At 38.8% G+C, this 14,268-nt stretch overlaps 1 protein-coding gene across 1 annotated transcript in view; it reads left to right on the top strand.

The window, feature by feature from the left end:
- The window catches only part of Shc4 (SHC adaptor protein 4), a 143,229-nt gene that overhangs the window by 31,601 nt on the left and 97,360 nt on the right, over positions 1-14,268 (top strand). Inside the window, exon 2 of the mRNA XM_027924891.2 lies at positions 4,070-4,140. Within this exon, the coding sequence (XP_027780692.2) occupies positions 4,070-4,140 (71 nt within the window). The remainder of the gene's footprint in view (positions 1-4,069; positions 4,141-14,268) is intronic.

Genomic DNA, 14,268 nt, shown 5'->3' with positions numbered 1-14,268 from the left:
TTTCTTAAGAACACAGATCTGTTCTTAAGATCTTATGCAGATCTGCATTTAATAAATGAAATGAAAATTATTGTCATCTCTAGTTTGTACCTAACATATTGAACTTCTACTCCCTCAGGCCTTGATATTCAGTCACTCTGTTTATGCATTTATCAAGTATCTAAACAAAGAAGTGGACAGGTTATTTTCATGAACCCTACCTCCCTGCATCTTCACAGCAATGGACTATACTCGGAAGACTTCACCATTCCTGTTCTCCTTGTTCATTTCCCCAGATGGAGAGAACTTCATCCCACTCAGCTTCTTCACCGCCTTTACTCATTGTAAGGTTCAGTAGAGTTGAACACTAGATGCTTTCTGGGTTCTTTCAGCCAGTGTTATGGATACCCACTGGGTGCCTAGCACTGTCCAAGGTGCTAGGATTATGGCAGTGGTTATGGTCCTTCCTTTTAGGATGCTTGAAGTCCAAGAAATGAATAAGCAATTACAAATAAATTCAATTATCCTTCAATAACATAAAGGTCACAAATAAAGCTATGGAAAAGAGTGGCAGGAGGGAACCTATAAAATAGTGTCATTTAAATTGAAACCTGAAGGATGAAGAAGACTCAGACCTGCAGAGCAAAGGGGAAGGTTTTGAGAGAGCAGAGGGGTCAAGGCCCTGCCTTTGGGAAGAGTGGAGTGGATCTGAGGGAAAGGAAGGAGCCAGTGTGGCAGCAAAGTGTGTAGAGAGAGAGGGACAATGATGGAGTTGGAAGGATGAGTAGGGCCAGGAAACACAAGGTCTAGGGGCTATAGTAATGAGGGGATTTTGTTTATTTTGTACTGGGGATTGAACCCAGGAACACTTTACCACTGAGCTGAGTCCCCAGCCCTATTTATTTATTTATTATCTTATTTATTTATTTATTTATTTATTTATTTATTTATGACAGAGTCTTCCTAAGTTGCTTCCAGGCCTTGCCAAGTTGCTAAGAACTTGTGATCGTCCTGCCTCAGCCTCCTGAGGAGCTGGGATTACAGGCATGTACCACCATGCCTGACAGTGGGTTTGTTTTCATAGATATTAGGGGTGTTAAGCAGTGGAGGCTCATGATCTGGTATGATTTTTGAAAAATCATTGTGACAGAGAGTGGAAAATGCAGGTGCTTGGTCACCTTTTCAAAAAGTATACACTGATAAGCCTTGCCCGACCTTCATGATTTACAGCTGCAGGAAAAGATGGCATATACTTCTGCACCAACAAGGTATTCTGGGGGAATTAGAGGTGTAGTCTATAAGTACTCCCCAAATTTCATGGGGAGTGTATTCTTTCCAGGACCTGTACTGCAGGAGACAGGGCAGCAGGGGCTGAGTTGGGTTGTGGATCAGAAGAGGGTACTGAAAAGCAAAAGAAAACAAAGCAACCAATGAGGACACATAGATAATCTTTTTGATTTACCTTGATGTGGAACTTGAACCCTTGTTCTGAAATGGACATTTCTAAATTTAGCTTTCCTTTCCTAATAAGCCTTATGGTTCATTGAATATAAATCTCTATTTCTTGGAAAGCTGGGAATGGAGCCACCATTTGACCCAGCTATTCCCCTTCTCGGTCTATTCCCTAAAGACCTAAAAAGAGCATGCTACAGGGACACTGCTACATCGATGTTCATAGCAGCACAATTCACAATAGCTAGACTGTGGAACCAACCTAGATGCCCTTCAATGGATGAATGGATAAAAAAAATGTGGCATTTATACACAATGGAGTATTACTCTGCATTAAAAAATGACAAAATCATAGAATTTACAGGGAAATGGATGGCATTAGAGCAGATTATGCTAAGTGAAGCTAGCCAATCCCTAAAAAACAAATGTCAAATGTCTTCTTTGATATAAGGAGAGTAGCTAAGAACAGAGTAGGGTCGAAGAGCATGAGAAGAAGATTAACATTAAACAGGGATGAGAGGTGGGAGGGAAAGGGGGAGAGAAGGGAAAATGCATGGAAATGGAAGGAGACCCTCAGAGGTATACAAAAGTACATACAAGAGGAAGTGAGGGGAAGGGGAAAAATAATACAAGGGGGACAAACGAATGTCAGTAAAGGGGGCAGAGAGAGAAGAGGGGAGGGGAGGGGAGGGGAGGGGAGGGGAGGGGGGATAGTAGAGGATAGGAAAGACAGCAGAATACAACAGACACTAGTATGGCAATATGTAAATCAATGGATGTGTAACTGATGTGATTCTGCAATCTGTATATGGGGTAAAAATGGGAGCTCATAACCCACTTGAATCAAATTGTGAAATATGATATATCAAGAACTATGTAATGTTTTGAACAGCCAACAATAAAAAAAAAAAAAAAGAATATAAATCTCTAGACCTCACTTACTTCCACGTGGTACCCAAGCCTTGGGAAGGTAAGTGTGATTGGGCAGAACAAAATGTTTCTTATGTTGATGTTAGACTCCAAGAGGGGCATGATTAAAAGGGGTCTGGCTGAGAACATTCCAGTCAGTGTGTTCTCAGTGCAACACTTGTGCACTGAGCTGGTCTTAGGATGCAAATCTAGAAAATCTGCTCAGAATACTACATGAACTCTTTGGAGAGAAACACCTCCCCCACCCCCAGCTTCTGCCATCTTTCCACAGTGCTTTTGCCATATCCAAGCAGAGGGAAGCTGGAAGGCTTCCAAAGGAAAGCTAAACAGGAAACATATCATTTCCAAGGAGCTGACAGATCACTTTCAATCAGACTGCTTGGCTCTTATAACATTTCCAAATCACTTCTCAGAGAAACACTCTCCCTAGTCAACCAAGGCTCTGCTAAGAGGATTTCCTCCCACGGCCTCACCTGGCAAAGCTACATAGAAGACTAAGCCTGTATTTCTAGGCTTCTTTTCTCCACAGGATCCAGGATTCAATTTTCAAACTGCCAACTTGTTATTTCCTGGCTATCCCACCAGTGTCTTACAGTCAACGGGTCCCAAATGAATTCATCATCGTCCCCTTCCTGGCTTTCCTGTTTCTGTTGATGGTATTACTGTTCCCTCTGCTCTCCTGACTGAAAAAGTCTGAGTCATTCTTGACTCATCCTTCTCTCTTATTCTCTATGTCAAATCAACTACCGAACCCTGTAACATCTATTTCCGTGATGTCACTTGAATGGGTCTCCTCCTCCCTATTGCGACCATCCTTCCTCCATGTGGGTTGTCAGTACCTCCATTTTCCCACAGGAACATCCTAACTTATTCCCTCACTATTAACCCACCCACCTCCACACTGCTATAGGCTTCAGCCTCCTCAAACCCAGATTGCATCAGGCTGTTACCAGCAGCAAGACATGGTTCCCCACTGCTGCCACATTAAATACACACTGTCTTTTAGCTTCATATGTCACAATTCCTTTTCCAATGTTCCACATTCAAGTTAAACTTACTAATCATTGGTATGGGACATGACTTTTTTTTTCCTTGAGCTGCTTTATTATTTCAGTGGTCTTGCAAAAGATGATAAAATTGTCTTATGTTACTAATTTCTGTGTTATATATATATTTATGCTAGTTAGAGCTTCTTTGAAGATTGGACATTCCTATATTATTTGTCTCACATTTTTTTGCTTCCTGTAATGTTCAAGAAATTATGCATAGTAGGCATCTAGGAGCTTTACATGTGTGAAATATTTCAGCTTTTACAACAATTGTATTTCCATTTTACCGACGACAAAACTGTGATGCAGAAAAGTTAAGTAATTGGTTGTGATTCCCTAATGAAGAAGTGGCAGAGACAGGATGAAAATTCACCCCATCTGGCCCCAGAGCCCACACTCTTGACCACTAAACTCACATTTATCTCTTTTACCTGCATTCCTGGTATCAACTGTTTGCATTTTGCTAATGTTTTGAACTGAACCGAAGTGTAAGGCATGTGTCCATTAATGATCAGATAGATCAATGGCAGATGGAGTGTGCATATGTAACTTGACATCAGGAGCTGATTTAAGGTGCTTCCCAGGAAGTCAGTATTTAGCTAAGACACAGCTTTGTGGTATTTTTGTCCTACTTCTTCTTATTTTTTTTCTTATTCTAGTACATGGGCTGTATTGAAGTGCTGCAGTCAATGAGGTCACTGGATTTTGGAATGAGAACCCAAGTTACAAGGTAAGAGACTAAAAATTATGGGGAGGTTTAACATCTATAGTTTAACATCACAACAATTTCTCCTGCAGGAATTTCATGCAAGCTTTCAAAGTCATTATGGGTTTTTATCCATATGGCTAGAAGGTAGAACATACCCCAGTGACCTTGCATCTCAAGTGGCTTTATCTCATCATGTGAAAATTACCCAACTGTGTGGCAGAGCATCTGTGTTCCATATGAGGACTAGTAAGATGATTCAGTCTACAGAAATAGCTGGTTTCCCAGGTACCAAAGTACTTAAAATTGTGTCTGGAAATAGGACATTACAGAACCTCAGACCTGTCAAAGAGGTAGCTAAAAATAAGAGTAGGGAAGAACTTTTAATATAAAAAAATCCCAAGCTGTCTCCATTTATGCCATCCCTGACATGAAAGTCAGTCTGAGCTAGATGAAAGAGTTGAACCTGGGGGGGAGCCATCCAAGTGGCCCCAGATAGCTTATGGGAAGAAATCAATCTTTGTTATGTAGAGCTCAAGTAAAAGACTGAAATACAAGGCATGGTTCATTATAGCCAAGTTCAAAGCAAGGAAGTAAAGGAGAATATGTGGGGGTGAAACTTGTAACTGGGAACACTGTGAGATGAGAGAGATGAGGTGAGAGGACTAGGATTGACAGTGGTTTAGAATGGAGACTTGTGCATCTGTGGTAGATGGTGCTGTGTCTCAGGGGTGTGCCCAACTGGATCTGTGGGTGCTACCTGTTTTGAAGGTGAAGGTTCTTGTTGCAAAGAGAGGAACTTGTTCTAATGATCATTCCATGGAATTCTAGGCCTAGAAAAGGATCCTGTGATCAAAAATTTTGAGAAAGAACCTTATTGCTTTTTAGGAGAATCACAATGTACAATGATATATTAAGAACTCTGAGAGGTCCTGTGCAAAATTAACTTTATGCCGGGCATGGTGGCTCATATCTGTAAGCCCAGCAGCTTGGGAAGCTGAGGCAGGAGGATCTTGAGTTCAAAGCCAGCCTCATCAAAAGCAAGGCACTAAGCAACTCAGTGAGATCCTGTCTCTAAATAAAATACAAATTAGGGCTGGGTATGTGGTTCAGTGGTCGAGTGCCTCTGAGTTCAATCCCCAGTACCCCACTTCCCAAAAAAGAACATTACCTCAAATATTTCTAAACTTATTTGGCTCAAGAATCTTTTTTTTCCACATAATATAAATAAAAAGGGACTGGGGTTATGGCTTAGTGGTAGAGCACTCACTCGCCTAGAACATGTGAGGCACTGGGTTCAATTATAAAAATAAATAAAATAAAGGTATTGTGTCCATCTACAACTAAAAAATTTAAGAAAAAAATATAAATAAACAATCCTTGTATCCCTAGGGTTCCATGGGATGCACTTTAAGAAATGCTGATTTGATATTCTGCCTTATGAGCATTGAAATATGTCTTTGCAAACTTCTAACCAATCCTTGGCATTTGATCTAGAGTCAAAGAAATGAAGTAAAATCCTGGATTTTTGCTTGCTTGTTTGTACACTTGATACCTACCCCATCCCTAGAGCATGGAAGAGCTTTAGTGAAAATATTTATCAAATCAGTGCAAGTTCCTCTTGACTCTACTTGCAGTATTTGGAGATAGCTACCACTTTCTTCTCTATGTCTTCCCTTTTGCATTCTTAGCCCCTTCAATGATCCTTCAAGTGATGTGGGGTCTGGACTACTTTCCACACTGTTAACCCTATTTTGGAAATGTTTTAAGCTTTATATCATTTTGATGATCCTTAATCTGAGAAAAAACCTTCCTATGATTGATCTCCCAGGTGTCTGGGATAGGGGCACAGGACAAAGGAATGTCCATTTTCTGGACCTGAGTGCTATGGTCTAGGTGTACCTTTTCCAAAAATTCTTACATTGAAACTTAATTGCTAGTGTGATCATATTAAGATAGGAGGTCTTTACTAGGTGATTAAAGGCAGATCCCTGGTGATTGAGATTAGTGCTTTTATAAAAGAAGTAAAATGGAGCTGTTTGCCCCTTCTGCCTTGTGGAGATGCAATAAGAGGCTCCCACCTATGAAGCAGAAGCCAGACACTGATTCTGCTGGTGCCTTGATCTTGAACTTCCCAGCTTTCAGACTGCAAGAAATTAATTCTTATTATTTACCAATTATCCACTCTAATGTAGTTTGTTATAGCATCAGGAATGAACTAAGGCACTGACAGTGTCTTTTCTCAGTTCATTCATCCATTCATTCATTGACTCATTCTCATTTATTAAAGTATTTATAGTATGTCCATTAAGTGCCTGAAACTGTTCACGAACTAAGGATCCAGCAGTGAGTAAGAAAATGTCTGCTCTCATGAAATTTACATTCTGGCTGGGAAAATGAACTATGGCAAGGAAATAGATATGAAATAAACTTTTAGGTAGTAATAAGTGTTATTACTAAAACAATAATTCAGAATAAGAGAATAGATGTGTAGAGACTGGCCTTTTAAACTTTCTTTTATATCTTAGTTATAAAAACACTGCATGTTTACTCAGAGCATTTGGAAATTAAAAAATATGAAAGAGGAAATTACTTATATTCTCACCTAGAGATAATGTCTATTAACATTTTATGTTTTGGAATTTCTTTCCAGTGTTTTTATTCTATGCATGAACTCACAATGATTTTTTTGCAGAAAATATGAACCATATTATATATTTCTTCCATATTAATCATTTTCCTATTGCTCCAATTGTTTTCTTTACCTTTCTTTCTCTCTTTCTTTCTTTCTTTTTTTGTAACGGAGATTGAACTCTGGGGCACTTATTTTACTGAGCCATATCCCCAGCCCTTTTCATTTTTTATTTTGAGACAGGGTCTCACTAAGTTACTTAGGGCCTTGCTAAATTACTAAGGCTGGTCTCCAACTTGCAATCCTCCTGCCTTGGCGTCCCAAGTTGCCAGGATTATAGGCATATGCTACCATGTCCAGTCTTTAGCTCCCATTTTTATTATATATATATATATATATATATATATATATATATATATATATATATATACATACACACACACATATATACACACACACACACTTATACAGCGGAATGTAATATATAACAAAATTTACCATTTCTAAGTGTGCATTTCTGTGGCATTAAGTATGTTTATACTGTTGTACAACTAACACCATCATCCATCTCCAGAATTTCTTCATCCTCCCAAAATTAAATTCCATACTCATTAAACACTAACTTCCTATTCTCTGCCTTCTCACTTACCACAATCTCTGGCAACCACCACTTCTACTTTTTGTCTCTATGATTTTGACTAATCCTAAATACCCTATATAATTGGAATCATATAGTATTTGTTCTTTTATGTCTGGCTTACTTCATTTAGCACAATGCCTTTGAGGCTGAGTGCTGTTGTAGTATGTTTCAGAATATCATTCCTTATTAAGGCTGAATACTATTCTATTGCATGTATATACTGAAGTTAGTTTATCCATCCACCAATCAAAAGATATTTAGGCTGTTTCTTTAAAGAATTTTTAATGGCTGTATAACATCCTTTTAATTGTTGTAATACTGCTATGAACATCTTATCAACATCTCTTGAGTATTTCTATAGGACAAATTCTAGAATTAGAATCATTGATCAAACAACTTAAATATTTTAAAGGCTTCCGATGTGTATTGCTAGGTTGTTTTGCAAAACAACTCTACTAATTGAAACCTTTTCTCCTTCATCATGTATCTATGTATCTTCTAGAGTCTGGGGATGTAGCTCAATGATAGAGTACTTGGCCAGTATGCATAAATTATTTAGCCCTTGGACTCAGTCTCTAGCACTGCAAAATATAACATACAGATAAAACTTTATAAACTATGTGTCTATACTTTCTTATTTAGAAAATATAAAAAAAACTGACTTATTCCCTCTGCTATGAAGATTCAGCTTCTCACTAATGTACATACCCAAAGGAGAAGGTCTGGCTTTGCCTTTGGATATTATTCTTTATAGATATATCTATATGTGATACAGACATAAGAGATTATGTTTTGGGCAGATTTATAGAAGCTTGAGGGTGGTGGTCTTTTTCAGATTTGGTAGTGAGGAGGCCTCTCTGAAGAGAAGAAATTTGAGCTAAAACCTTAGTAAAGTGAGGGATTTAGCCACAGGAGTATTTGGGATAAGAGAGCTCAAGACAGAAGAAAATGGCTATGGACATTGTCTGTCCCCAGCATCAACATTTTGGCATGTAGTTTGGTAGAAGTATGAAGGAGTATGCACCTTCTCCCAAGAATGGATTAAAAAAAAAAAAAACATTCAATGAATCTCAGCCCAGGAGAGGGAGAGATTGATTGGAGGGGAGGTCTGAGTTTTAAGATACTCTTTGGTAGCCTGGGGATTTCATCTGCTATGGGGCTTGAAATTTTTTAAATTAATTTTTAAAAATTTATATATGACAGTGGAATGTATTACAATTCATATTACACATATAGAGCACAATTTTTCACTTCTCTGGTTGTATACAAAGTATATTCACATCAATTCATGTCTTCATACATGTACTTTGGATAATGATGACCATCACATTCCACCATCATTTCTAACCCCATACCCCTTCCCTTTCCTTCCCTCCCTTCTGCCCTATCTAGAGTTCATCTATTCCTCCCATGCTCCCTGCTCCCACCCCACTATGAATCAGCCTCCTCATATCAGAGAAAATATTCAGCATTTGGTTTTTTGGGACTGGCTAACTTCACTTAGCATTATCTCCTCCAACTCCATCCATTTACCTGCGAATGCCAAGATTTTATTTTCTTTTATTGCTGAGTAATATTCCATTGTGTATAAAAGCCACATTTTTTTTATTCATTCATCTACTGAAGGGCATCTAGGTTGGTTCCACAATTTAGCTATTGTGAATTGTGCTGCTATAAACATTGATGTGGCTGTGTCCCTGTAATATGCTGTTTTTAAGTCCTTTGGGTATAGACCGAGGAGAGGGATAGCTGGGTCAAATGGTGATTCCATTCCCAATTTTCCAAGAAATCTCCATACTGCTTTCCATATTGGCTGCACCAATTTGCAGTCCCACCAGCAGTGTGAGTGTACCTTTTATTCCGCATCCTCGCCAACACTTATTGTTGTTTGTATTCATAATAGCTGCCATTCTGACTGAAGTGAGATGAAATCTTATGATTTGCATTTCTCTAATTGCTAGCAATGATGATGAACATTTTTTCATGTATTTGTTGATTGATTGTATATCATCTTCTGAGAAGTGTCTGTTCAGGTCCTTGGCCCATTTGGGGCTTGAAATCTTGAGGTTGATTTCCATATGAAAGGCCAACCGTCATTCACCTTACTTCAGAATCTTGTACTAAGCTTCCCCTTTCCAGCTTCCTGAACCCATTCACTGGGATTCATCAGGCTCCTCTCACCTTGATGTCAGACTGGCGCATTCAGTAATGTGCCTATCTCGAAGCCATGAAAGTTGCTGCCTCTGAGCAGATGGCTTCATTGTTCAAATGTGATCAGGTTAAAAAAAATGGTTCACTCTCCCTACAGACTCTATTTCCCACCTTACTTCCCAAATGTTTAATCTTTTTCATTTTCTTTTAACTTTTCCTTCTTTCCCCTTGTTCTACTTCTTTAACCTGTATGTGTTTTGACATTCAACACATATTTAATTTACTTTATTATGATTTTCATGGATGTTATCATTTAAACATTATTGTTAAATCAAGTTTCAAACTTTTTTATTTAAAATTTTATTTGTTCTCAAAGTTTTCTCATTTACCACATTGTCCTGTTCAGTACAAGACAAAATTTTCAGTGAGCCAGTTATAATTTCGAAAGAAAGAATTTTATTTTGTGTGATCACACACAGCTATCTCCTCACATTTTCTATCAAAATGATAATTCAGATGTGAGTGCTGATAAATTAGTGTAGCTGAAAGTCTCCATTATGGGTACAAACAAATGGGGGCTGATGTCCCTCCCATAGTAAATGTCTCACCATCTCTAGGTTGCATATAATAGACAACAACGTGACGTCCTGGTAATGAAGAGGAGCCACAGTTAAGATGTACCAAGAGGATCCCCATCTGAAACAGGAGAGAGATGGAGCAGAATTCCTGTCTTTATGATGAACTTTTTGCCAATTGTCTAAGTGGTGAATCCATAGGAATCAGAACTCAGAAGGTACTCACACGAGAGCAAAGAAAAAGAAAAGGACAAGAGGCCATTTACTTTCTCAGTAAATTACACCCCATTCAAACCTCTCATCACACTTCTCTACCTTGACTTCAGGTGGACCGCCAGGAAAATGAGAAGGTAGACAAGTGGAAGACATGCTGAAGATGATAGAGACATTGCTTTCTCCTGGAAGACTGTCCTCGTGATTTTAAAAGCAAAATTAAAGAAAGAAAACAGCCCTCATTTGATCCAAGTTGAGAAACACACACACACACACACACACACACACACACACACACACACAAAATCAGGTGGTTGAAACCTAAAGCCCAGCTTCCCTCCCTTGAGTAACCCACCACATCATGAAAAGATGCCTCCTTGGTATGTCCAGGGGGGACCTGTCTTAGACACTGAAGGAGGAATAGACACATCAGGGTAAACCCAGTAAATGAAGCAGTGTGATGAAGCTTGACTTCCAACCTGAAGAACAGAACCTCGTATTTTGATGCCCAAAGAATCGTAGAGGAAATATGTAATCCATCACCACATCACCACAGTGCATATTCTACCCCAAGGTGCAGGGCCAACTGTTAGCAAAGGGAACTCCAGACCCTCACTTTACTCCTTTGTCCTCTTTCAGTATTTGGTGACTTTGTAACTCATATTTATTTGGTAATAAAATCAGCCAGGCTTAAGTGCAAGGCATGCAGCACTGGCTCCCAGGACAGCTAGGCACAAGTGGCTCACAGTGGCTTTGCTGTATTTGCACACTTGCCATCCCTGGGGTTCTGTGAAGGAAAATGGGGAGCTTCCAGAGAATAAGTGGTGAGTGCTCCCTTTTGGGGTTCTGTCTTAAAATTCATTTTCTCTAGCTGATCATCTCAGGCTGCACATTGTGGTTTATCTGCCCCATTATGCCATGGGGAGAAAAATCTCTTGAGTAGTGTTGTTTTTTTGGAACTGCTGCTATAGACAGTAAGTAGGCTGTTTGGGTGATTTGGTACTAGGTAAGGCAACAATGAAGCAGAGATCATAATTCAGAAGATATTATAATTGGACTAATTTCCTGTTTGTATGTAATGTTATTGCTCCTGAGCAATGATTCTGAAAATTCAATTCACTAACTTGAAATTTTTGATTCTTTGGCTTTAATAGGACATTAAAGGTAGCTCTTCAGGGTGTCTCTCTCTCTCTCTCTCTCTCTCTCTCTCTCTCTCTCTCTCTGTGTGTGTGTGAGAGAGAGAGAGAGAGAGAGAGAGAGAGAGAGAGAGAGAATAACCTTTTGATGCAAAGCAGCTCCAAGGTACAGTTGAACATTTCCATAAGGTCTGGTGCATGTGGCTTTTAAGAGTTGTGAACATTAGGAAGACAGGTATTCTGTAGAGATCAAATATTACATTAAGGTGATTACATTAAGATACCCATTTGTTTGAAAACAGCCTGGCATTTATCTAAACTTCCTGAGTGTTATAGGATCAGGATTGTTGAGTATGTATATCTCTGCCTAAACCCTGGAGTAGTTGAACAGCATATGGTATATTGATTCTGTGCTGACTTAGGATGAAACCTAGGAGTAGGAGTAGGGTTGCAGTTCAAATGGCATGCTAAATGAGAACCACCAGAGTGGAGATAAAAGAATGAACCTGTCAGGCAGGGGAACACACCCCAGGGAAGACTTTTAAAGTTCTAGTTTACACCAAGGATTGGAAACAGGCATTGTGGCTAAGATGGAATGTACATGGCTGGTTAAAACAAGTCCCATTGTTCGTTGCTCAGAAGAGTATTGCGACTCCAGTAAGGATCTGGAGTCCCAGGGTCAGGTTCATGACCTTTATCAGCCTTTAGAACAATAAGCCATGCAATGAAACATAACATTCATAATTAGTATTTCCTAGGTGAGCACTGGTATAAGTGGATATATTTAGTTTCACACGTTTAGATGTCAGGAAGCCTTTGCTGGATGTTTGACGTGGCACATGTGTGAGTATGCAGACAGTGACTGCTTCCCACCCCCCCCCCCCCAAGTTTCACTGTCCTCCAATTCCTCACAATCTATTTAAGGCTAAGATCTCACTTCTCAAATACTTGAGATAAATAAAACAGCCCATTAAATTTCTTTTAGAAGTCTTCAAAGACCTAACTAAAAAAAAAAGTATGTCTCCAATCAATTAGAAAAGATTCTTACAGTATGATGGAGTTCTGTGCAGAGAGAAGGTATGAAAACCAACTGTACCCTTGTCCTCTACTCAGTGTATTCCACATGGCAGGTGCACAGTGATTACTGGAATGAACAGATGTAAGATTAAGAAGTGTACTTAATTATACTTCAAGTGTAAATGTGGTACATACACACCATGAAATACTATTCAGTCATAAAAGGGATGAAATCCTTTTATTTGCCTCACCATGAATGGAACTGGAGATCATTAGGTTATATGAAATAAGCCAGCCACAGAAAGGCAAGTACCATATGATCTCACTCATGTGGAATATGAAAAATCTAATCTCATAGAAGTCGAGAGTAGAATGGAGGTTACCAGAAGAAAAGCAGAGTAGGGAGAAGGGAAGGAGGGGTGGGGAAAGATTGATCAATGGGTACATTGATCAATAGTTATAGTCAGATAGGAGCAAGAAGTTCTGGTGTGCTGTTGTTGCATAGTAGGGTGAGTATAGATAACAATAATGTACTCTCCATCTCAAATTCAGAGGAAAGAATTTTGAAAATTTTTATCATAAAGAAATGATACATGCTTGAGGAAATAGATATGTTTAAGCTGATTTAAATATTACCTACTGTATGCACATATCAAAATGTCACCTCATTAACATGTCTAGCTTGTTTTTCTATAACAGTTAAAATTAAAGTGGAAAAATTATTTTCAGTACAATAACAACATCACCCTGATCATCATCATTGCTAATGTAAATCCTATGGGGTCATCTCATTCTTAAAAGTTTTTCACTTTTTTTTTCTGGTTATGGAAAGTAAATCTGGTTTATTGTGGAAATCAGTAAATGGAATTAAAATAGAAGAAAAACAGACAAAACACTGAGATAACCAATAGTAACAGTTTGAGATATAGTTTTTCAACTCACATCTACAAGCTCATAGGGGAGCATGTGGTGCATATTAATTGATAAGCTGTTTTTGCCATTTATTGTGCTCATTTTCTAAAGCATCAAGTCTGAGTAGTAATTCTTTGACCTCAGCTTTAAGGTAAAAGGAATGATTTTAAGTGTATCCATTTGCCATAAGTGTATATTTATTGATTATTTTTGGTTTTGAGTAATAGAAAAATGATGGCCTAGTTTAAGCAAAAAGAGAAGTTTCTCTTTTTTACTTATTTATTTATTTATTTATTTTATTTTTTGCTACTGGGGATTGCTGTACCACTTAGGTACACGCCTGACCCTTTTTATTTTGAGGCAGAGTCTTGCTAAGTTGCAAGGCTGGTCTTAAACATGAGATCCTTCTACCCTCGGCTCCTGAGTCACTAGAATTAACAGGTGTGCACCTCCAGGATTGCCCAGAAGAAATTTCTTGGAAAGGTTATTGGGGTAGCTCATGGAACCCGAGAAGCAGTGAACAATCAAGCAAATAAGGACCAAGTTCAGGACTTCCAAGGCCTCCTCACATCCCCATCTCTGACTCTCTCAGTTCCAATTATCAAATTCTCAGGAAGGCTGCTGATAGTGATTGGGGCCAATTTCTGAACCATTCACCTTTGTCCAGGATGGCGTTGTATTGTGGCAATATGGCAGTTCTGTGATAATCATATACTGGGCAGGGTGGAAGAGACAAGCTGTAGGAAGAAAGGGAAAGGGAGGGGAAGGAAGAGGAGTAGTAGGAGGGGAAATGCTAGGAAGATAAAAGTCTTATAAAATAGAAGTAGTAAAAAATAATTTCCATCTCAAAGGGAAAATGAGACATCATATCAATTT

This window comes from Marmota flaviventris, chromosome 2, assembly GCF_047511675.1.
Source record: "Marmota flaviventris isolate mMarFla1 chromosome 2, mMarFla1.hap1, whole genome shotgun sequence".
Classification (NCBI taxonomy): Eukaryota; Metazoa; Chordata; class Mammalia; order Rodentia; family Sciuridae; genus Marmota; species Marmota flaviventris.
Note: the sequence above shows the minus strand (reverse complement) of the source record. Positions and strands in the feature narration are given on the sequence as shown.